Source organism: Buteo buteo, chromosome 1, assembly GCF_964188355.1.
Source record: "Buteo buteo chromosome 1, bButBut1.hap1.1, whole genome shotgun sequence".
NCBI lineage: Eukaryota > Metazoa > Chordata > Aves > Accipitriformes > Accipitridae > Buteo > Buteo buteo.
In genome coordinates, this window is record NC_134171.1 from 37,263,056 (window position 1) to 37,288,244 (window position 25,189).

The 25,189-nt window shown below is 41.3% G+C and overlaps 1 protein-coding gene across 2 annotated transcripts in view; it reads left to right on the forward strand.

The window, feature by feature from the left end:
• Window positions 1–25,189, forward strand: part of DCTD (dCMP deaminase) — a 64,222-nt gene that overhangs the window by 36,709 nt on the left and 2,324 nt on the right. Inside the window, exons 1-5 of one of the 2 annotated variants that reach the window (XM_075028063.1) lie at window positions 4,751–4,844; window positions 9,116–9,227; window positions 11,196–11,331; window positions 22,477–22,593; window positions 24,128–24,224. In XM_075028063.1, the coding sequence (XP_074884164.1) occupies window positions 4,810–4,844; window positions 9,116–9,227; window positions 11,196–11,331; window positions 22,477–22,593; window positions 24,128–24,224 (497 nt within the window). In that variant the 5' untranslated portion in view covers window positions 4,751–4,809. Of the gene's footprint in view, window positions 1–4,750; window positions 4,845–9,115; window positions 9,228–11,195; window positions 11,332–22,476; window positions 22,594–24,127; window positions 24,225–25,189 lie in introns of those variants that run through there. The other variant, XM_075028072.1, reaches the window with a different exon arrangement.

The window sequence follows — 25,189 nt, forward strand, 5'->3', positions numbered from 1 at the left end:
AATGTTAAAGATGGAACAGAAGCATGTTTAAGGAGTATTATTTATATACTCATTTGTGACCCCAGTCAGAATAAAGTGCAAATAAAAGACAGCTCTCAGAGAAAACTGCTATTCACCAAGGTGAGAAGCTGGATTTAGGGAGTTCTGGATTTAGGGAGTTAGTAAACTGCAGACATTCTGGGTCTGGAAGACTGAGAATGGGGTACTCAAAATAGGGTCTGACTTGGACAGAAAGGAAGAAAACTTAAATCCAGTATTTTATTCTAGTTTTCAAGGAACAGGTTACGGAAAGGTAAGGTAATACACAAGCCATCAAAATCTAAGAGAAGAGAAAAGGTTTCCATTTGGACATGAAAATCATAGAAATACCTTAGTATTGGCTGGATTCTGTCAGAGATACTCATCACGCACAAGTGTTTCTGGCATTCAGTGTTTACAAATCTGTAAAAATGTAGGCATCTAAACAGATTTCAATGTCCTGAATTTTGGCACCTGAGTGTGAAAAAACTGGATTTGCAATAGGCTTCCATCTGCACCAAAATTACCATACCATCCTATTTGGTTTTGATCAAAGGCTGGTAATAAGTTGCATTTCTTACCATCTTTATTAGCAAGTAGTTCAAAAATTATATAGTATAAAGAGTTACATGCTGAAGTTAAAACTCCTGCATCAATTCTGAAATGCCTATGCTTCCTATACAAAATGCTACAATATAAAAATCTAACAATTTATTGCAGTCTATTAATGGGCTGGTTTACTAACAGGCTGCTGCAGCTAACCCTGTTTAGGTCTTCCAGCAAGGGGGTTCCATCAACAGGGCTTTGTTCACAAAACAAGCCTGACATTGCAACAAACGTCATTTGATCAGTGAGGAAGCCATCCATTTATATTCATTATTAAATTAACTATAGAAATTGAGAACTGCAGCACATACCAGCAGCTGCATTTGTATTTAATATGTTCTCGGTGTGTAAGCAAGTATAGGAGGAAAAGTTTAACTCAAGTAGAAATCCCTATTTGGAAAAATATTTGGAAGATGAGACTTGCCTAAAAATGAATCCCCTTCTCTAACTATGAAAATTGTCCTGTCAGCAAGCAGTACTTCTCTGAAAGACAGGTAAGAACCAGATGTTAAGATATAAAGACATATTGTCATATTTATTCGTCTTTCTCTCCAAATCTAGTAATTAGTTCCTGAAGAATTCATTCTATTAGAGAAAAAACAACAGCTCATTAGCAGTTTCTTTTTACTTTTCCCTGAAGTTTTGAGAGTGATGGCAGGGTGGTCTACCAAATTGCATACTCCATATCCTGGCAAATAGCAAACATTACTCTCCGAGTGACAACTTATACATATGCTACACTTGGGGAGAGATCTTGCTTGCCAACAAAGTTAAGAGTGTGTTGGCAAGCAGCCAGAAAGTGGGGAGGGAGTCTGAAACCTGGGGTTTCCCCAAACTCAGCTTAGTTTGCTTTTATCAAAATTGACAAAAGGTAGATCATGTGAAAATTTCCTAAGCAGTAAGCTAAAAATATAAGCATCTTGACAGATGGTTATATGTTTAGCATGTCTTTCAAACCTGTATGACTTCTCATTAATAAGATCATCTAAAATATTTGTAATCAGCTCAGATTGTTTACTGACATCTGTACAGCAAGGTCATGATAATCCATGCTGGGGACTTTCACCTAGGAAATGAGAGACAAACAAAAATAACCTATGAAAGACTACCTGAGGTACTCCATGCTTCTTCACATACATCCTCCTTCTCTGCAATAACAGGAATGTGTAAGGACAGGGCTAGAGCGTCGGATACAAAATTAGAAGAAATTCAGCCTATTTGAGTGCATGCCTGTCTTAACAGGGGCTTTGAGTTAAAGCACTCCAGCTCTGTCACAGAGATCTGAATGGTCCCAAGACAAATGAAGGGCGCAAATAAGCTTCTAGATTGCAGCATAAGACAGAGTCAATGGAGAGGAGGATTCAGACAGCAGATCCAGAGGAGCTGCTGCTTTTGCAAAGCAGGCTTTGCCCCACACCTGTAGCAAGTCAAGCTACCTGCCTTCAGCACAACCCTATGTTTAGACCACAGGATCCTGGCCTAAATCTCCCCTAATCCAGGTGTAACTTCATCTAGATATCTGTAACCACATAACCTACTTCCAATGTGTGCATGAAGAAAGAGGCTGTCATGCCAGGTACCACCTCCATAGCACATTGTCAGAAGAGCAGTCACAACTTGGCCACGAGAAGTTTTTAGTATAATTCTAAGAAAAAAACCCCAAAACATAACAACAAAACAGGAGAAAACCAAAACGTAGCTAGGTTTCCAGAAAATGTGTCATTTAGCAAGACTATAGGAGTCTACTAACTAAAATTCCACCAGAAGTTTTCCTTCTCAGGCCATGTATCACTGCTGTATTATTAGAAATGCTGAATGTTGTTGGTCTGGTTTTTGAGGAAGAACAAGATAGAAGAGTCAATAACCTTTAAAAAATAAAAAAAATGATGTATTTGTGGACTTAACGGAGATATAAGAGTAGTTTCAAATTATTACAGAAACTTATTTGCTAAGCATGACAAAAACAATTAAGTTTTGTATTTCAAAAATAATTCTTGTGTAATTTTACAGAAAGTTGAAAACTGCACTCCAAAAATAAAACCCTCATTGCTTAATAATATAAGCAGCTGGTTTTGGAGTGTGTATTTTTTTCTTCTGTGATGGGAAAGAAGGAGAAGGGAGCAAGAATCTTAGTTTGGTTTCTCTTTGAGAAATGGGGATTGTATTATTTTGAATTTGTTTCTGGCTGATTTATAGATATTAGCTGGAAAACATGATAAATTCAGAGGAATGGAATAGTTTGTAAAAACTCCTTATCAGTGTTCACAGAAAAGAAAATCCATCATTCACTGTGTATGATCAGCATATAAGCACTGCTTTTTAAAGGTTAGTAGTTGTTATGGTTTGTCCTCAGAATCTTAATTATCAAAAATAACAAATTTAGCACGGGTAATTGTAGCACTATTAATTTTAATTCGTATTTCAAGAGTGCAGAAACACATATACAGATAGTAGAAAACTTTTTGAACTGAATTACGCTAATTTTTTCTCCAGATTAATTAAATGAGTGCTCTTTAACTCTCTTCGTGATCAACCATAATCAGGCCTTTTCATTTCACCTTCAGGCTTATGCTTTCCTGAGTGATGCTACTTTCATTGTATTTCTTTTCTTTTTCTTGCATTTAAAGCATTCCTCTTCATTCATTAACAAACCCTACATGAACATTTGTTGTCCATATGAAATTGTGATAATAGAAGTCTTGCGAACTGAAATAGCTCTATGTTTTCCCACTCTGAGGGCTGGAAAACTTGTCAGCTGAAATATAACAGGCTGCTTTTGCCAAGTTTTCTGGTTACGACTGAATAGGAATATCTGTGAAATTAAGTAACATTTTCATAGTTGATGGTTTGTCAGTTGTTTCAAAAAAAAAGATAGCTAGCTGATACAGCAATCTAAATATGAAAACATATTATCAGTGCATTCCTGTTTCGAACACTGCAGGCTCGCTCTCTTTTGGCATAGCTTCAAGAATGAGCATGGCAAGTTCCTTGAGTTAGCCGTCTTCTTGCACCCATGTTGGTGTACTAACTTACCTGGTGTACTCACTTGTGCAGTTTGCTATGCATAGAGTCAGTAAGGGGGAACTATAAAGACAGCTTCTGGGATAGGACTACTATGTGCCCAGTTTCCCCCAAATGTCCTTTTTCCCAACCTGAAGCATCCTCCTAGACGAAGAGGAAGTTTTTTGATGAGGCTGCAGGAAACCATTCTCTCAGCCACGTCCATTGACCACATTCAGATCAATGGTGCAGCACACGTGCAGTGCGACCTGCGTGGCTTGCACGCACCAATCTCTCTCAGGGATGCTCTCAAAGGCAAGTGTTTTCCTTTTGTCCATCACTGCTCTCACCGAGTTTGTTGCACTTGTCACCGCCTCCAGTGGGAACTGAATCGGACACGTACGGCTGGGTTTGGGCAGCCTTCACCTGATGTCTTGCAGCCCTGTGGAGCGAACCTTGCTCCCATTTGAGTGTTTCCATAAAGGCAGGCCCCCGTGGCAATCAGCCAGCCAGGGCAGGCAGCTCCTCACAGAAGGAAGACAAACAGGCCATACCAGCATTTAATATTTATTGTCATACCACTTATTTTGCAGTGTAATAGGCTATATATATATGTTCAGCTACCTGAGCATCCTGGGAGACTTCTAAAACCTGGCAGCAGCTGGAGGTATTAATAAACCATAACTCACTTTCCACATCAATTTCATACCCAGAGAACAAAACCCCCATTTTTAGACATTTTAATATGTTAATGCCGAGCTTTAATAAAAAGCATTTACCTCGAGAGCGTGAGCTGGGCGAAAACCTGCATGCTTGCGTCAAAGCATAACGTTCGAAGCAGCATCTGTCGGAAAACTGAAGACTACAAAACGACAGATTACAGTAACTCACTTAAAGTACGGCGGAGGCTCACGGAAGCCCAGGGGTGGGTGGAAGTGGCGTGTCCCCCCCCCCCGCCCCGGCTCAGCGAGATCAGCTCTCGGGCGCTGCAGGTGCATTAAAACAAAGAGCCTCCCCGCCGCCTGCCGGGACCTGCCGGCTGCCGGGCTCCCCAGGCCCGCCCGCACCCCGGGGCCACGGGGCGACGTGACACCCCCACGCCCCGCTCCTCCCCGCCGCCCGCCCCTTTCCCCGCCCGCTCCCGCTTTGGCGCCAAGCGGCGAAAGAGACCGGGGTCGCGGCGGGATGAGCGGTCACCAGCCCAGCCGCCACGTTAACGGGTACGCTGCCCCGGCCCGGCCCGCGCCTGGGCTCGCCTCGCCTCCCTGCCGCCGAGGGCTGCGCTGAGGGAGCGGTGGCATGGAGTGGGCCGCGGGTGCGTGGCGGGGTGTGTGTGTGTGGGGGGGAATGCCCGCGTGATGCCGTTTCCAAGCTCTTCCCGCCCGTCAGCCGGCGGTTCCCTCTTCCACTAGCACTAAACTTTCTCCCTTCTCGGCCGGGCCGCTCCCGCCGGGGGGTTCGACCCGCAGGTCAAACGGGGAGAGGGCGGCAGCCACAGCGGCGGGGCTGCCGGCCGCGGCCTGCGCCACGCGGCCAGCCCCGGCGTGTGAGGGAGGGCGGGAGAGCGGCGGCACCGGCTGCTTTCGGGGAAGCTTGGTATCCTCCGGCGGCCGCGCAGCGGGTCCGGTCCTGGCTGGGGGGGCTCTAAGCGGGGCAGGGTAGAACGGGAGGGGCGGCTGGGCGCTTACCCCGCGCCTGGCTGCCGTGGGAAGGCGTCCCGTGGAGGTCGGGCTCCGCGGGGCTGAGGGGTTCCCGGGGCCGGCCCGGGCTGTGGCCGTGGGGAGGGAAACGCCGCGACCCCGGGGGGGCGTTTCTTGACGCCTCTGAAGGCCCTGTCGTGAGGGTATGGCCTGTGGGGGTTTTTTTTGTTTGTTCGTTTGTTTGTTTTGTAACCTTTGGGATAGGAAAAAGAGCAGGTGGGGTATCTTGTATTCATTATTTCCTGAAATGTAGGGCGGCATGAGCAACATGAAATTAATTAAAGTCAAAGAAGTGATGCCATAAAAGCAAAACACAGTCAGTGAAGGGAAATGTTCTTGTACTGCTCGATTGGGGCTCCGTATTTCTACAAAGTGTTTATATTTACAGGTTTGGTAGGTTATCTCTCAGGAAAAATTTGAATATAGTTAATTTTCAGTGCACCGAGTATCGTTTTTCTGTAGGAAAGGTTGATTTTTCTCTTCATCTCTCTCAAAACCTTACCCCCCCAATAAGGAATAGGTAATGACCATATTCAGTACCTATTTGATGGGAAAGATGGCAAGCCTCAAGTAAAGGAAATGTCATATTCATTTGATATAATAGCAATCATAAAATCATGAGACTTAAAGAAGAAGCTAGTATTGAAAGTCATCAAGAACACATATCCCATTTGGCTTTTGGGGAACACAAGCATTGCTGAAGGTGTTTAATTTTTAATACACACTTTACCTCTTTTTTTACCTTAAATTCTGTGAGTTGAGTGATAAAATAGTAATAGTCAATCTTCAGTAGCATACTTGATACTGGGGAAGAAAATTGCTACAGTACAGTTGGAACATAATGCACATGACATCAGAGATAAGAAAGCAGAGGAAAAACTTAGAGGGAGAAGGGAAAAAAGTCTGATACCCATGAGTTCTCCAGTTGTACTATATTGTTGTGTAGCTGACCATCATGACTGTCCTATGAAAAGATTTGAGGTGATGATGTATTCTGTTTTGGGATTCTCAACTAAATTTTACATTAAGATATACTTTTTAGTAGCTGAATGAAATTTCTTCCTTTTTCAGATGTTGTTACAGCTTACCTGAAGCCTAGGTGGATGAAAAAGAACTGAAAAGGGAGGCACTGCCCTCTAATTGCAGAATCTTTTTCTCTATTTTCCTTTGAAATACTGTTTACGCAGACTGTTCTACAGACTACTAATCAGTCTAGAATATAAGATTTTTTTTTTCCCCCTTTCTTCTTGAGCAGTGTTATCTTCATGGCTTTCAGTTCCCATTATTTTAATTCATAAGTTCTTCGGACTTATCACAAAGAAAATCTTTAATTGCTTATTTTATAGCTAGCTATAATATTTTCTAGAGTAGCTTTCATTCATGCAATTCTAGAACTTAGAAATGAGGGTAAGGAAGATGATCAGCTGCCTCAAATCCATAAACTTAATTTTGCTGTGTGTGCTTGACTGCTAGCCAAGGCCTTGGCTTCTGCTCAATCAGAAATTAAGTGTTTTATACCCATTTCACGCTCTTGCGTTCCTGTGCACTGAGCTGAGGGAATTATCTCGCCAAACACAGTGATGTTAAGTAGAAGTAATTGAGTAAGGGGTTTTTTTTCGTGTTCTCTTTGATGTAAGCCTTCTGCTTATTTTTCAGATACGTTCCTCTCCCTGGGAAGTTGGTACTCTGAGGGACCTCCACTTACATACAGTTCTGTATTTATGAGAAAAGTAAATAGTAGCTTTTGTTGTGTTTTGAATAAATAGGGTTGCTAGGGAATAATTTAACCAAAGGAGATCTCCTGATCTCTTAGTTCAGAGTACCATTGTCTTTCTGGAGCCCTTTCCCCAGAATGTTTTATTCGGTGTAGTTGGGCATTGTGTGTTGCATGCCTCTCCAAAGACATCACTGTGAATGTCACGAAGTCAGGAATGTATTATGCTGATCATTTAAAGTCCAATGGTGGTTTGACTTTTGTAAATCTGCTTTTGTGAGATATTTTAAATATTCACTTAAATTAGCTGAAGCACTTTCTTAGCATTTCAGTTAACCTGTCAAAGTTCAATTTGACACAGAGAGGTGTGAGGGCTTGTCTTTAATTTCTTCTTTCTGCTGTGAGCTTCTTGTTCTCTGAACACTTTTTTTAGTAGGATATAGCCCCAACCGTTTAGTTATGATGGTTCAAGCCAGTTTGGGCACTCTCAGAATCACGTTCTTGATTTGTGTGTTTGCTTTGACAATTGACAGTTCTGGGCACTAATTACAATGTTGTCAAAGTGTGAGAGAGGTGTGCTGGTTACACCAACAGTGTGTGTTTCTCCCTCCTCACATTGAGATGATGGCCTTAAAGATGATCCTCATTCATTCCAAGAACAAGCCAAAATTGCTAACTTGTAATATTCCATATATGAACTATTCAAAACCAGCAATTTCTGTTTGGTAAGTAGCAACTTGTAGGTTTCTAAAGTACAATTTTATCATGTGCTAGCATTGTCTTCAGTCAAATAGTGTAACCTCTTTATGACAAGCTAATTGCAAGCCTCTAATACATGTTTCTGGTTATAAAAATAATAATTAACAAAATACTTCTAATATTTATTTGTCTTCCAAACGTGCTGGTACTAGTGTTGCTAGGAGGTGTCTTGCTGCTTTTAGTTGCCTATGATGTATTTTTCCATGTGGCTGTACATCGCTAGAAGGGTACCTCAGTCTTAAGCTGTAGTCCTTGGTAAGAGGAGCCCAAGAAGAAAAAATACTGTGCCCCTTGTATTTTGATAGGCTAATATTGTATTTGAGATGTTCCATTGTTTTGGTTTTCAAGTGTAGCAATGATAGGTGAGAGTTTGGGGAAATTTCTTTGAATTTGATCTTTTTCTTGAAATTTGCAAAGCTTAAACATGTTGGGGGGGCGAGGCGAGAGAGCTGTCTTTCTTTCCTCTATTTGAGCTGAAAAGCACAGGAATTCCCCTGTTGTGTCTTACACTGTCTGAGCAGTCTTTCAGCCATAAGCAGGCAAGAGGAAGTGATGCATCACTTCTTTTTTCCTCTCTCTTTCCCCCAAATTTTGTTTTCTCCCAACAAACCCCCTACTGCAGGGAAAGAAGCAACCTTTTGTGCCACTTCTATACATTATGTCTAAGGGAAAAGTCCTTGAACCCATCTCATCTCGCTTTTTACGTGGCTTTCATAGGACATAATCTCAAGAGAAATTCAGCAGGGAACTATCAAAATGGCCTCAGATTTTTTGCTGGTAAGTGTTGTAACGAGAGGCAAACTCATGGAAATAACTGTATGGGCAGAAACGAATGACTGCACAGGAAGCTACCAAATAGAAATCTAGCAAGCACTTGTCCTAGGCAGAAGTACAACGTAGCTTAGATTAGAGGCTTGCAGTTAGCACAGTCATCATAAAAAAGATTATGTTGTTTGGGTGAAAAGAATGCCAGTACTTGATATACCTGAATCTTAGAAATACACAAGGTGTTATCTATAAAGGATGAATTGCTCTGTCTTTGAATAGCTCAGTGCTCTGAATAGCTCAGCCTTCTTATCTAAAACTGAAATTTACAACCTCGCTTGGATGGCTTTCCCCTGAAAGGAAATTTTGCATATATAAGTTCCTGGAAAGCACATAACGCTGATGGTTTTACTGTTAAAATATTAGTGAATGTGCGGTCTTAGCCAGATTCTGATCCAGGTTACTTTAAACTTGTGCACTTTAAAAGAATGCAATCTGTAATAACTCTAGCTATGTGTTGTTTGCTGATGGCTGTTTTTTTTCTGTAAACTAGTTTTGGCAATGAAGTATCCTGCAAAAAAAGAGAGGATTATTTGGAATGGCCTGAATATTTTATGGCAGTAGCTTTTTTGTCAGCACAAAGAAGCAAGGATCCAAGTTCTCAGGTAAGAAGGCAAGGTATAAGAATAACATAACCTAATCTATATTGCACATCGCATCAGATGCACATGTAGCACTTTCAGGGATTTCTTATTAAAAGTTATTTCAGTATATAGCTATTCAATTTTTAACGTGGTCAGCACCTTTTGTTACAGAAGTTCTCTTACTGGGCCTGACCTCGTGTGTAATTCTGTGTGTACGTTTGCGGTTTGGAGTTTTGTAAATCTTTTCATCTGGAGGTTAAAATAACACATGCATTTTCTCTCCTTTTTCCAGTAAATATAGTTACTGTTAGAGGAGGATAAAACTAATAAAAGTTTTAGATTGTAATTTTTAAAGACACAGCATTTTACAAGTTCCTTTTCCTCACCTGTAGGGTATAAAAATTCCCTCTTGTTTGTTCTTGAGTTGACAGGATGTTGTGGTCTAACCCCAGCCAGTAACTAAGCACCACGCAGCCTCTCACTTATTTCCCCCCCCCCAGTGGGATGGAGGAGAGCATTGGAGAAAAAAGTAAAACTCGTGGGTTGAGATAGGAACGGCTTAATAGAACAGAAAAAAAGAAACTAATAAGGATAACACTAATAAAATTACAATAGTAATAATAAAAGGTTTGGAATATACAAATGATGCACAATGCAATTACTCACCACTTGCTGACCAATGCCCAGATAGTCCCCAGGCAGCGATCTCCCCAACCCCACTGCCCCCAGTTTATATACTAGGCATGATATCTCATGGTATGGAATATCCCTTTGGCCAGTTTGGGTCAGCTGCCCTGGCTGTGTCCCCTCCCAGCTTCTTTTGCCCCTGCAGCTTTCTTGCTGGCTGGGCATGAGAGGCTGAAAAATCCTTGACTTTAGACTAAACATTACTTGGCAAGAACTGAAAACATCAGTGTGTTATCAACATTCTTCTCATACCAAACTCAAAACAGAGCACTGTAGCAGCGACTAGGAAGACAGTTAACTCTTATCCCACCTGAAACCAGGAACTGGAGTTTTCTAGTTTGGTTCCTCCTTCAGGTTCCCCTTCCCCCTCTGCTTCACTGTCTGACCCCATTCTTTGCTTCTTTCATGTGCCTCTGTTAAATACTGGTTTGAGGTGATTGATACATCTCCTGAAACATGCTGTTCTGCAGGATCCAGTCGTCCTGCTAGTTTTCCTTTGTGTGAAAGAGTTCAGGAAGCAAATGCCAGAAAAGCCATGGAGTAAAATGCATGTTAACAGTCTGTTCAATTACTCTCTGGCTTCTGTACATTATGGCTCTTTAGTTCTCTGAAGGTTATTCGTTTAGGGTTAAATTTTTGTTACCCAAGAGCTGGTTGATAAACACATTCTGTGAATTAAAATCAGTACTATTGCCATTTCAATAAATCTAAACTATGGGCAGAAAACATAAAAATGGGACACTTCATCATTCTGTAAGAAGGGTCGCTGTGCAGACTTGGATTAAAGTAATAAAGGGTGGGAATTAAAAGGTCTGGTATTTTGGTGCACGTTTGCATAAATAAGCCACAAAGGTTTGTGAGCCTATCTCTGCCTAGGTCAACACTAGTGCATTTCTGTTCCATCTTCCATAACTTTTCTTTTGCTGCTGCTCATACTGCTACTGGAAAAGCTAGTTTGGGGAGTTGAACTGACAGAAAACTTATGTTTAGTAGGATTAATTCAGTGGCGGTTCTGCTCCCTGAACGAGGTTCACTTCATAGTCGGACAAGGAACGGTGCTGGCAGGCTGGAGTGGGCACTGCATGACTAGAGGGGTAGCAGGGTTGCATCTGCCCTGATTTATTTTAAATTGTACCAGTTAGGTACAATTGTAGCCTTGCTCACTAGATAGTGTGACTTAATATAAAGCAAAGCTTGTATCTCTTAAATTAAAATTGCAGGACTGACTTTTCAGGTCTCATCTTTCTTGTTGATACATCATTTTGCATGCTGCTGGTACTATATAAATCTAATTTTATTTAGGTTGGTGCCTGCATTGTAAATTCAGAAAACAAGATTGTTGGAATTGGATACAATGGGATGCCTAATGGCTGCAGTGATGATGTACTACCCTGGACAAGAACAGCAGCACATAGACTGGACACAAAATATCCTTATGGTAAGGCTTCTTGTGATTGACAGGTCAGACTTGTGATGTCTGTATATGTGAAAGTTCAGCTGGTAAAGTATCGATCAGTTTTTCTTCCACTCACCTGATTTTGCCCATATGTGGTACATCAGGATAAAAATCACAGCTCTGAAAATAAATTAAAACAGTCTTTATGAAGGACTGAATTCCTGATGAAGTACATTCATGAAGGATTAGCCATTTTTGATTGTGTAATGGAGACTTGTAAATATAATGCAGCTCATTAGCACATGGTTACAGTGTATGCAGATGCTTGCTGCTTCTGTGTGTTTGTCTCCACAGAAATTACAGAGAGCATGTATATGCAAAACAAATAATTGGGTCTAAAATACTGTTATTAAAATTGTAAACTCCAGCGGCTGTGGGAAATTCCAGTGTTCAGGTGTTGATGGCATAGGCAATACATATTATGAAGGAGCTGAATTTTGTTTGTCTTTGAAGTATGTGATTGCATTCTGTCACTCCATGCCATTTTTGCCTCATCTGGTGTGCAGTGGATCTACCCTGCTATGGGTGAGTTGACTTTCATTGTTTATTTCAGCCTCTGATTTGATTCACATTTACTAAATGGGTAAAAGGAATAAAGAGCAAGGACAATTTCATGGTAAATGTGGCTGAGTGCTGCTTTGGATCCTGTCTCTGTCTTTGCAGCTGGTACAGTTTCGCCTTCTGCGAGCCTGCTTTGAAGGGTCCTCTGTGAATCTTGGTGCACCTATCAACAGGGCTGTACAGTTACTCCTCTGGGCCAGGTGTGGTTTGCAGGTACCAGGGAGACAACTTGCTGGGCTGCCTCAGGCTTCATGCCATGAGTACTGTCTGCTGGGTGTGGAAATGGAGTTGAGAGCTGCCTTGTGGCCTGCAATAGCTGATGTTGGGGAGGAACCGTGGTTAGGACTGGTAAGGAAGGAGGGAGTGTATGCTCTCTTAAATCCCCCTTCTTCATCTGTCTGCTTCCGCACCAGATCCTGCTGCACCTATGTGGGGTGAGATCAATCCTGTGCTGCATCTCAGCCTATCCTGGGCTCAGGAATGGCAGAGGGAAGAATCACAAAACTGAACAAGAACCCTGAGAAATTTTCCCTTCCCCTGCATGGGTGGGGGTTAATGAGCACCAGAGTTCAGCTTTTGCAAAGAGATACTGGCTCTTTTCCACTGTACAGTATTTATCTCTGCTTACTAATTCTATTTTTTACTTGTAACTTCTAACAATTGGTCTGATACAGAAATTAGACTTGCATGAGTTTTGACATTCCCTGTGTTCACCCAGAGCTCTCTCTAAAAACCGGCATTACATTTTCTGGTTTCCCATAGCATTGAAGTGAAAGATGATATGCAGTAGCTCAGCACATAATTCATCAGTTTCATATTTGAGTTCTTAAAACCCTGGTACTTTGTCCTTGTTCATTTTACCAATTTATTATAAAACCTCTAATGTTAACTCTTAAGCTTGAGACAGTTTCATATTATTTTCCAAAGAGATGGATTCCCAATAGTAGGGCCAGCTCCTGCCAAATTTTAAGTTTGCTCTAAAGCGCAGAAGCACTGGTTTTACATATAATGATGGTACCATAATAGTACAACTTGATATGGCTGCTTTTTATTTATAGGGTGAGTGTTAGCCCATTAATTAAATATGAAGTACTGAAAACAGAATATTGATTTTGGTTGAATCTTTATGCTGCTGTAAGGTCTCAGTTCTGAACTAAGATCAATGCAGGTGGTCTCTGGGACCTGAGCATGTTCCAGGCACTCAAATCTAAGCTGACCAATTTAATCTAAAAATGCTGTATTAATTTGTGAGGAATCTTTGTACAAGATGACCTGAGAATTTTTTAGTTAACTCTGACTCCAAAAGAAGTTGAGTAAAGTAAAAATCTCTAATACATGATGTTTAAAAAATGCACTAACCAATCTAACAGCTTGGAGAGAAGAGTTCGTTTCTAGGAGTTGGTCTAACTACTGCCCTCCCCCCCAAGAATCTTAGTCTTCACCTCATTAAAAAAATCACAACTTTGTAACATAAAGTGTCTGCTGTGATGAATAAAGGGCCTATTTTGTAATTCACAGATCATTTAAACTCTAGCAGTTTCTTATTAATCTTGATAGCACAGTTGACAGACCAGACAAGTATATATATAAAAAAAAAAAAATCTTCTGCTTTAAAAAATTCTGGTAGATGCAAAGACACATAGAATTGCTGCTATAATCTCATTAAACTGTCATGTTTTCCTTTCCGCTTTTGCTAATCATCACAGCATTTGTGTAAATTGAACTTTTTATCCTTGCTTTTTTCTCACTAGCTTGTCCAGAGATGGTACAATCTTACTGTGTGCTCCATCAGCTTGTCAGGGGAACACTGGCACCTTCATCACTAGAGCTGCAGTGTAGCTTATTAGGTAAAGCTGATGGTAATTGTGCATGTACCACCACACAGACTTGGAAGATGTCTTCTAGAGCTACTTTATGCATCTGCAGTGCTACAGAAAAAGGCCCGGGGTGGATCTGAATGCTGACCTCCTGGTTTTATGTACTGTTGTAGGTCAGGCATAAACATTAGCTCACTTCCCATCTGTTTTGGACCACTCTGACTAGCTTTCTCCGGAACAAAGCCTGAGTATTGCTGTGCAAATGGCTAACTCAAAGGCTGCTCCGGAGGGCAGGGTGGAAAAAAGACTGCAGGAAAACTGTCATCCTGTATAGGCCTATAATGCAAAGCCTGCTGAGATGGTATGCTTAACCCTCCTCCCTCCCTCAGGCCATACTAGGGGGTATCCAACATATACTCTGTTTCATGTTGTGAAAATACCACTCTGGTGGGCTGCAGAAAAACTCATCTCACTTCTTTGTGCACTTTGAACTGAGACATACAAAATAAGTATGTGGTGCTGTGGGACTGTGAGATGTGGAGCCTTGAGGAAACCCAGGGCCAAGTGCTATGTAATGCTGATGGAGCCCTGAGTAAGATGAACATGAGCCAGCCTTTGCCAGTTGGCCTCAGGGCCAAGGGTCAGTCCCTGGCCCTGTCTGTGTTTAGCAGCATAGACATAGGAGGGGATTGGACCCAGCGGCTATCTTTGCAGAAGTGTGTTAGATGATCCTATAATAAATTTATTGAGCTCCAGCAGAACAGATGGATGCACTGACCCCACAGCTCTGATCAGATTCACTGTTTCATGGCTAGAAAACTTCCAATTTCCACCCTAAATTTATTTGTGGTTAGTTTATACGTTCTTGTGTGTGCCAGCATTGTTCTTTCAGCTTTTCTTACTGCGATTAACCCTTCCTCCTTTCCCCCCTTCCCCTGTGCACTTACTGATAACGATAACCTTTTAAGCTTTTGTTGTAAGACTAACAAGTCCTGTCACTCTTAAATTTTACTGTATCTTGAAACTTGTTGGCTTGAAATTCACCAATGTCTCAGTTATCTGTCTGCTGCAATACACTGTATATATCTAACCTGCACCCTCAAGTGTGGGTTCTGCTTAGCTCAGTGTTAGGGAAAGGGTCGTGCTTGATTAAAAAATGTGTATTTACCTGTGTCTAAGTGTAACCTGAGCTGCTACTCAAAGAAGGCATCAAAATGTGGTAGGTAGTTGCCATGTTTTAACCCCAGCCAGTAACTAAGGACCACACAGCTGCTCACTCACTTCCCCCCCACCCAGTGGGATGGGGGAGAGCATCGGAAAAAAAAGTAAAACTCGTGGGTTGAGATAGGAACGGCTTAATAGAACAGAAAAAAAGAAACTAGTAATGATAACACTAATAAAATTACAATAGTAATAATAAAAGGATTGGAATATACAAGTGATGCACAATGCAATTACTCACCACTTGCTGACCAATGCCCAGATAGTCCCCAGGCAGCGATCTCCCCAACCCCACTCCCCCCAGTTTATATACTAGACATGACATCTAATGGTATGGAATATCCCTTTGGCCAGTTTGGGTCAGCTGCCCTGGCTGTGTCCCCTCCCAGCTTCTTTTGCCCCTGCAGCCTTCTTGCTGGCTGGGCATGAGAGGCTGAAAAATCCTTGACTTTAGACTAAACATTACTTGGCAAGAACTGAAAACATCAGTGTGTTATCAACATTCTTCTCATGCTGAATACAAGACATAGCGCTATACCAGCTACTGGAAAGAAGCTTAATTCTATCCCAGCCAAAACCAGGACAGTAGTGCTCGCTTTACCTCAGAGGATGCAAATGTTTGTGAGGCGTTTGGATGTTACAGGAGTAGTGATGTAGATCACCTGTATTGACACTATGCATTCCTTATGAGAGTCTTGAAGCAGATTAAAACTTTTTTCCTTCTAGTTGTAGTGTATATTTGAACAGTTTAGTAGTGTAGCCTTGTTATGTCAGAAAGCACTAGGTGTTTCGCAGAATGCCATTTTTCATTTATAGCACAAAATTGAGCTTTCATTGTTGTGTTAGAACTGGCTCTTTAGAGGCTGCTAGTCAGTGACAGAAGTGGGGATGTTTCTGCACACGAGAGAAATGGAAGGCCAGTTTTGAAAACCTACTTTACTAAGATGTTACTAAAAGCTCTTTGTGAGACATTGTGTTCAGTACTGTGTGCAGAAGCTTCTTAATAATTAGTCAAAATTCTGGCTTTCAGAGTCAAAAGTGAGTGCCCTCTGTTTCTGTTAGATGAATCCAAGGATTTGATGATACTCAGTTTCCTCTCACCGATCGTTTAAAATACTAAATTTTCCTCCTATTAACACAAGTCTTCCTGCTAATGCTAGTTGCTGTGCTCCTGTTATGCCCTCTGTCTCCACTGTAACTAAGAACATCCATTTGACAACCAGTCTCTAATTAAGAGAGTTTTAAATTAAAATGACTGGCAAATTTAGAAACCTCTGAGCAATAGAGAAAATATTGAGTAAATATGCTTACAAATATTTATACAGGTTCAGATACGATAAAATATGTGCTGTGGCAAAAAGTATGCTCTAATTGAACAGTACCTGCTGTGTAAAACGAAACAAACTGTTACCAACATTTCCTTGTGTTAGGACTGTGAGCTTTTCATCAATTTTTTAGAGATGAACATTCAAAGATATTCAGGCAAATGTTACTTTTGTAGAAGCTGTTATTTTGACAGCACAAAACTTGGTAAGGCACTATGAAGAAGTGTGATGCTCTCTCTCCAATTGGCAGTGCAAAGCTGAAGCTTCAGCTGGAAAGGGGATGTATAGGAGACAGTCTCCGCCTACAGCCACTCACTCTCTTGTCCTGCATGGATTTCCATCCAACTCTGGTGTTTTACATCAAATCTCTAGAAACTTTGGAGATTTGGAAACACCTAGAATAATTTCTCTCATTCTGCTTGCCCACTAAGAAACGCCTCTGTGTTCTGCTGAGAGTAGAACAAACTTGGAGCAGGATAGGAGGAACTGGGAAATGCGGTGGATTAGCTAATGCTTCTCGGGTTTTGAGAGGGGCATCTCTGGTCTGCCTCCAGCAGATTTTGTGATGTTCATAATGGGCTGAGTGGTTTCCATCTTCACTTCCCAGTTCTCCTTTTTCACAGAAGAAAGCAGTGAGGCTGGGGCTGTTCCCTTTTTCTGACTGCAGTCTGAAGAGGCTAGGATTCCCGGTGAAAGCTGGTGGTGTGTATTGGTTTTATGTGGCAAGGTTTTGGTAGCGGGGGGGGTTACAGGGGTGGCTTCTGTAAGAAGCTGCTGGAAGCTTCCCCTGTGTTCGAGAGAGAGCGAGCCCATACCAGTTGGCTCTGAGACGGACCCGCCGCCAGCCAAGGCCGAGCCAATCAGTGATAGTGGTAACGCCTCTGTGATAACATTTTTAAGACGGAAAAAAAAAGTTGGGAGAGTGAGAAACAGCCGCGGGAGAGAGGAGTGAGAACATGTAAGAGAAACAAGCCTGCGGACACCAAGGTCAGTGAAGAAGGAGGGGGAGGAGATGCTCCAGGCGCCGGAGCGAAGATTCCCCTGCAGCCCGTGGTGAAGACCCTGGTGAGGCAGGCTGTCCCCCTGCAGTCCAGGGAGGTCCACGGTGGAGCAGATCTCCACCTGCAGCCCGTGGAGGACCCCACGCCGGAGCAGGTGGGTTCCCGAAGGAGGCTGTGACCCCGTGGGAACCCCGCGCTGGAGCAGGTTCCTGGCAGGACCTGCGGATCTGCGGAGAGAGGAGCCCGTGGAGCAGGTTTTCTGGCAGGACTTGTGACCCCGTGGCGGACCCGCGCTGGAGCAGTGTGCTCCTGAAGGACTGCACACCGTGGAAAGGACCCATGCTGGAGCAGTTCGTGAAGAGCTGCAGCCTGTGGGAATGGCCCACGTTGGAGAAGTTCGTGGAGGACTGACCCCGTGGGTGGGACCCCACGCTGGAGCGGGGGAAGAGTGTGATCAGCCCTCACCCTGAGGAGGTGAAGCGGCAGAAAATAACGTGTGATGACCGTAAACCCCATCCCTGTCCCCCTTGTGCCGCTGGGGGGGGGCTTGGTGGAGAAATCCGGGAGTGAAGTTGTGCCCGGGAAGAAGGGAGGGGTGGTGGGAAGGTGTTCTGAGATTTCGTTTTATTTCTCATTACCTTACTCTGGCTGATTTGTAATAAATTGAGCTAATTTTCCCTAAGCTGAGTCTGTTTTGCCTGTGACGGTAATTAGTGAATGATCTCTCCTGTCCTTATCTCGACCCGCAAGTTTTTGTTATATTTTTCTCTCCCCTGTCCAGCTGAGGATGGGGGAGTGATAGAACGGCTCTGGTGGGCACCTGGCATTTAGCCAGGGTCAACCCATCACATGGTGTTATCCTTGCCTCCCTGCCCTGACCACAGCAACTGCTCTTCCTCCAGCACACAGAGTGAGAGAGCAGCAGGAATGTCACTGAGGGCAGTGACAGCCCAACATCAGCGTCCTGCCTTCCTCTAATGCAGTGACCAGCAACCATCCCTACGCTTTCACAAAGGTTGAAAAAAGATTGATGTCATTCTACAAATTCCATATCCCTCAACCACTGTCGCCAGTGGTTGTCACTCCAGGCCCTGTTCCTTTCAATATTTTGGTTCCTTCCGTGATCCTTGCTATGTCCAGCATTGGGGGTCCAGCCAGTAAAGGATAACTGGTAGGTGGAGCTTGGACAAAGATGGGATGGACAAGGGATGAACACGAAAAGGTACAGATTTTACCAAAACACTAAGAAGAATTGGCCCAAATTACAGAACTCCCTGTATCCATTTCTGTACCAGGTTCATGTTGAAGAATGCCATGCTGTTACCATGTATCTGTATTGGGAACCCGTATTGTTTGTGAAGTTGGTTATCAAAGCAGTATAAAAACTTATGTTAATAAATAAGTCAAAACTTGCTGCATGACAATCTATATGCATTGACATGTATTCTTTTCAAATGTAACACCATATTTAGGGCATAATTTCTCAAAATTCCTAGTCTGGCTCAGTTAGTTAGTAATTAATTACATAGAAAGGTCACTTGCCCAGCCCCTCCTTTGTTTGCCTCTTAAAAGGTGACATGTTATGGTGGTCCCTGCTCCAAGCTCTTCATCAAGCATGTAAGCCTTCAAACAGTATTAAGAAACACTTTGACTAGTCCTGTGATTCTTATAAAATCACTAGTCAGAACACATTTAGTAGGTGGGAAGAGTACTTCTGACTCTGCAACCCACTAAGAGCATGTTCATGTTAAGTGGTTAATCCTGAAAAATATCCATTAACAGCTTAAGTAGGGGTCTCTTATTTATGGGTAGGTTTGAGAATGAGTGCTACCTCATATATGCAACACAAAGCAGTATGCAATGAGAAAAGATGGAGGCACTAGCAATTAATACTGCCAGTAAAGAAGCAGTCATTCCTCTGCCTTTTTTTTTTTTCTCTCTTGTGAATATAGTAGCAAGTGGTGGGAATGTCAGAGCACACACTAAGTTCTCATTGCATGGTTATTTCTTCAGCTAATGAAGCCTTTCGAGAATACTTTTCAAGCCACTTTTCCAGAATGGAAACCACTGTTCCAGACTTAATATTATGTTGGCTATACATGAATACTATTTTTTAAAAAAAAAACAACACTGGGGCCCCCCATAGGGTACTGTAAAAATTCTTAGTTTTACTAGTCTATATAAATATACAGTTTTCAGAGTTCTGAATACTGTGCACCTGTGAAAGGTTATTTTAAGTTAGCTTCTTACTGTCTGAGAGAGAACAATATGTAACTGTTAGTTGGAGCTCTTAACAGGTTAGAAAACTTCATAACACCCCAAATGTGAACTACTTAGTTATTAACAAGCGGGATTTTGGACTCCTGGATTTGTTTTCTGTCTCTCACTAATGCTCTGTACAAAGCTGGGCATGTCTCTAAGAAAAATCTGGGGATAATAGACTATCTTATCTGTAAATTGGTTAACAGTCAACGTCTGTCTGCCAGAGAGAGGGGAATATGAGGAAGAGGGAATGAAGAGTGATGGGACAAAGCCTAAAAATATTTGTCTGATGCCTATACCTTCTTAAGGACCATCTGGCATAATATCCCTGACAGGGGCCAGTAGCAGATGTCTAGGGAAATGTATAAAACAAAGACACATGTAACGATAGTTCCGCCGAATATTCTTCCAAGTTCCAACAACTAAGCCAAAATGGTTTTGTATTTAATAGCCAAGTAGAATAAAAAAAGAAATATTGGAAGGAAAAAAATTACTTCTGGAATCAATGCAAACTTCTAGTCCCATAGTACTTCTGCAGTAAGTACAGTATGAAATACTTGGTTAGGCTACAGTGTGCATGAAAAACCTACCTCCTTTTGTTTTTGAAATGAAAGCTTGCTGGGTTTGTTGGAGACCCACTACTTTTTGTCTTGGAATGATTAGTTTGTTTCTTCCTTATTACTGTCTTCTGTGTATTCTTTCCACACTGGAGAGTCGTAACTGTTCTTAACTTCGGACTGTGTTGAGACGATCAGGAGGCAAAATTTCTCCTTTCCCTTGCTCAGCCGATTATCTTCTCTAAGTTATTTTTGGCCTGAACTTGTTTTCGCTGGGGAAGATGTTTGTTGTTGAAAGTTTGCAAAAGTCTGCCAAAAGAGCCTTTCTTTCTCATCAGCACAGGAAGGAAACTTGTTGAAGTACTAATAATGAAACTTGTCTGGTTTTATGGCTGAAGATTTCTGAGTTTTAGTGAAGGAAAAATATTTACTGAAGGAATTAGGGCTTTTTTTCTAGTTCTATGAGCCTTTGAAAACATTCCCTCATTCTTCTTTCTGGAGGCCTTCCATATTTTAGACTGCTGCCTAGAACATAAGTATATTGTTCAAAGAAACTTAAAAGTGATGTTTCTGTCCTGTTGACATAACCTAGTTCCAGTTGTGGAAATAATGACGCTCTTTTTCACTCAATCCTCTCAATTGTGAAGGCTACATAAGATTAGTGCAACTCAGTAATATACTTGGAGTTAAATGTACTTTCTGTATTTTCTAAATGTATAGGTGCATATAATTGTATATCTTGTACACTTAATGGCATATGATTAAAATACAGTGTGACCCAACTACAGTTGCAATAGAAACAATAATAATAGTAACAGAAACCTTAATGTGATGGTGCTTGGTTTTTTTTATATTAGTTTCTGGCTTTACAGGTTATGAGAAGGTATGTGGACAGCATGGTCATGGTGGTGCTGAGGACTGCTTGTAGAAGTCGATACTGAGCTTTCTTTAGCAAGTGTTCTGTCCTTTGTGACTTGTCTACATGGGAAAGCTCGTGTGCCATAAGTTAGGCTGTAAGTCTGTAGTCCATTAGCTGTTGTATAGAAAATTCCATGTAGGCATTTAGCGCATACAGAAAACATTAGTTTGTAGTGCATTAGCTGTTATATAGAAAATTCCATGTAGACATTTAGCGCATACAGAAAACATTTCCATTCAGCAAGGATTGCCACATGTTAAAGGTACTGCACTCAGTTATTCTTTGTGTGGTGAGATCATTCACACAGAGGTCAGTATATAGTAGCAAGTATACTATGAACTTGTGCTATGAAACTTTGCCTGTTGTAATTTTCACACGTACGCAAGGGAGAGGAAAACTTTTTTTTTTTTAATCTGTTCTTCAAAACAAGCAGTGGAAAAACTCTTAATGTTGTCTGCACATGCAGGTCTCTAGATGAGGTCAAACCCACACCACACTTCAGCACCTGTTTATGAAGTAAGTCAGGGCAGCAGGCAGTTTCTTAGTAGGTAGGTATATAAATTATGCAACTTGCTGTCATTCCTAGGAGTGAACAGGAAGTTCCCACAGAGATCCTAATGGTTTTTTAGAGGTTCATGGTGGATGACAGAGAAACCGTGCTCTTCTCACCTGTGTTGGTAACACATTAGATAATTTGCTGATGTGTACAGCATAAAAACTTAATCCCTAAGGTGCAATCTGTCCAGAAGGAGCTATTGTGTTACAGTGGAATAAGGCAGGGTAGTCTGTTGCTACCTGGCCTATCTCAAATCCATGGAGAAACAGAGGACTTTGTTTTCCTGCTTGGCAAGTCTGGCAGTATTAATGAGCAGTAAACTCACTTTAATATTAAAGCTGGGGCATTTTTATGGTTGAGTGTGTCTTGTGTATTCTTGGGGTGAGAGAGTCATGCAGCAGCGCTGAGCTGTTCTGAGACCCAGAGGACAGAGCTGCTCGGTTTTACTTCACGATTCTCCTGCCTTTAAGAGCACACAGCGCGCTCTTACAACCATAAGACTGTTCTATCTGTGCATGTAAACACATAAATGAGCTGTTTTATACTGGCAATTAGATACTCCAGAGAGTTGTGAAGCTGTGAGATATTGCTTCACTTAGGGTGGTTGCAACTACTTGGCCCACAGCCTACGGCTTTGTTGCCTGCAATAGGTGTTAGCAAATGGCAATGCTAATGCGCTTAATGATATCATTACTAATCGGCAGCCTGGTCAGAACAATTGACCTTCATTGATCTTGGTATTTCTGCTTTTATTTCTTCCTCTGCCCTTTATGACAAGCTGTGCAAGCTATTTGCCTTTGAAAGGATGTAAGCAGTTACATTGTAACACTTTAATTGTAGTTTGACTGATTTATTTTAATGAACGGTATTATGAATTGTTTTGTTTGTTTGTTTGTTTTTTAAATCAGTGTGCCACGCCGAATTGAATGCAATCATGAACAAAAACTCAGCTGATGTGAAAGGCTGCAGCATGTATGTTGCCTTATTTCCATGTAATGAATGTGCAAAGCTCATCATCCAGGCAGGTAAGGAGTAGTGCCAGCTTGATTTGTCAGGGTTGCAGTGCTGCCTGCTCGTTGGTATCTTACCACGGATGTATTTGATGTTAAATTGCTGCTGTTAGATCTAAATTAATTGCACTGTCAACTTCATAAGATGCTACTTGTGGGGGTTTTTTGCATCTGAATGGTGCCAAATTTTTCCAGTGCTAATTGCATCTTCTGTGATTCTAAGTGTGCTTCTAATTTAGGTTTGTAACTTCGTAGACCAGGAGCTGCCAAAGAACAACACAGGCTTTGCATATAATTACTGTCAATTTTACTGTGCTCTGACACACTGAATAGAGTAGGGCAAAAAGAAATAAACTTCTGCATGACAAAAGGTCTGTTGGGAGTATATACATGAAATTTTAATTTGAATGTGATGCATGGTAGATATTTGAAGATTTTAAAATATCTTTGCTCATAAATGTCATAAGACTTCTATGATCCTACTTTAATTATGTCTTTCATTACAATTGTTATAAATCTGTGCCGCTGCAGCAAGCGTGCTGGCCTAAATGTGTCTCCTTTTTTCAGATTAGGCGGTATCTGCAGTAGGCTTCAGTTCTGTAAAAATCTCTGCTTAAGGTAGCATATATTTTGCTCATTGAGTAAAGTCTTGCAGTGCTAGCATGGATTGCTGTTCTGGGGAGTTTCTCTCACCACTAATGGCCACAGGAATCTATGAAGAAAGTAGCAAACAGAACACTTTTTATTTTGGTCAGTAAAGTTTGAAATGAAGAGACGTGAAGAGGGAAAGATGATCGTATTCTGTGTTTGTGCTACATTTCTCTTATTTATAGAATCAAAATCAAAAGGTCTTCAAGGTAGATTGGCTGCTTGTTCTCAATGTAGTCACTCACCCTTTTCCTTATGCACTTAGGTCAGCACTAAACTGCAATGTATTGATATTCATGTTGTCTGGAAAATACAGTAAGATGTTGATAGGCTGCTTGTGAATTCTCTTGGGTCAGCCTTACACTTCTCCCCTGCCTAAATAATTTAGGCATGGATCATTCAACAGTTTGAGACAGGATGCATTTATGAGGATTTGAACCTGGGACTGGGAGTTATAAAACAGAGAAAAAAGCATCCTTTTATAGCTATGCATTTGGAAGGGGAATAGGATTGGGGGTTTAAGTTCTTTGTGGGGAATTTTATCTATATTAGAGAGCCAGAAAGAAAAGTTTTCAATTACTTTTGCAAAAATGCTTGATTTCTAGTCTGTCTATCTTGTGGTTTTGCCTACGAGTTTTTGGTTCTGGTTTTCTGAGTTAAACTTAGGTGAAAGTGAAGAAAAACATTTTCCAACATTTTTGAAAGAACTGTCTTCCAAAACAGCTCTATTTTACATAGCCTTATTCTCAAGTACAATCTATAGTATTTTGGGAAGTAGAGGTGTACCAAGGAGTTCTAGAGCATGTGGATGAATGCTGCTTTTTCTGATTTTGTGCACCAGACATTACTTTTTTTTGTTTTCAGTGTAAATCTAGCATTTTTTTCTATATGACTTTCTTAGGAATAAAGGAAGTTATTTTTATGTCTGACAAGTATCATGACACTATGGAAATGACAGCTGCACGGCGGATGTTTGATTTAGCAGGTATTATATACAGGTGAGAGAACTTTGGATTAACTTTATTTTTATTGTGGAAAGGGAGAAAATGGTGTGTGAAAGAGACCAACTTTAGGGCAAAAGTTTTTCTTCTTTGCATTGTGCAGCGTTTTACTCTTTGGTGGTGTTTGTAGATGGCTTGCTCTGTATGCCTGCAAAAGATACTGGATTGACAGACTGTTGTACCATTCTTTTTGCCTTGTGTATGGTTAAATTTAAATTTCAAACATTTGTATGAGAAAATGTTCCATTTGGAATACTCATTTCATTCCTGGACTGCAAGTGAAATTGCAAATGTGGTGGTTATTTGTTACATTGTACTCCAGAGAGCCATTGCTGACCCTGCTTTGAGCAGGAGGTTAGACTAGATGATCTCCTGAAGTTGCTTACAACCTGGGTTATCCTATGATCATATGAGTTGGACTGAAACGACCAGTGATATTTTTTTTGTGGATTACTTGATCCTTATTGAAACTTTAGTATCTTTTTATTGCAGTCAATTTGGGAACGTGTTGAACCAGCCACCCATAATTAATTCTTGGTGCCTATAGCTGTCCAGTCTTCTTTGGTCAGCTTTTCTTGTGAGAAAAGAGTAAAACTTGGAATATTTGCCTTAAAGTAATGAGAATCTGAAAAATGTTTGAAGAGTGGGGTTTTTAAAGACACTGACAGAGATACCTAAAGACAGTCTGTTCAACGGCTAGTTTGATAGCAATAACATGCTGTGGGTGAGGCTAATTATGCAGTCAGGGAGGCTTTGCAACTCTAAAAAGTTTTACAATATTAATATAAAGACTTTGAAACATTTGCAAACATAACAATTCTTACAGATAAATTTTTAGGATGAAAGGTACCTACTGGGCTAAGAAACATCCATGAAAAAACACAGCAGTACTTGAAATTCAGTTTTAGTCCTTCCATGTATTTCCTGTCTTCTGATACTATTTGACTAAGAAGCATAAGTCA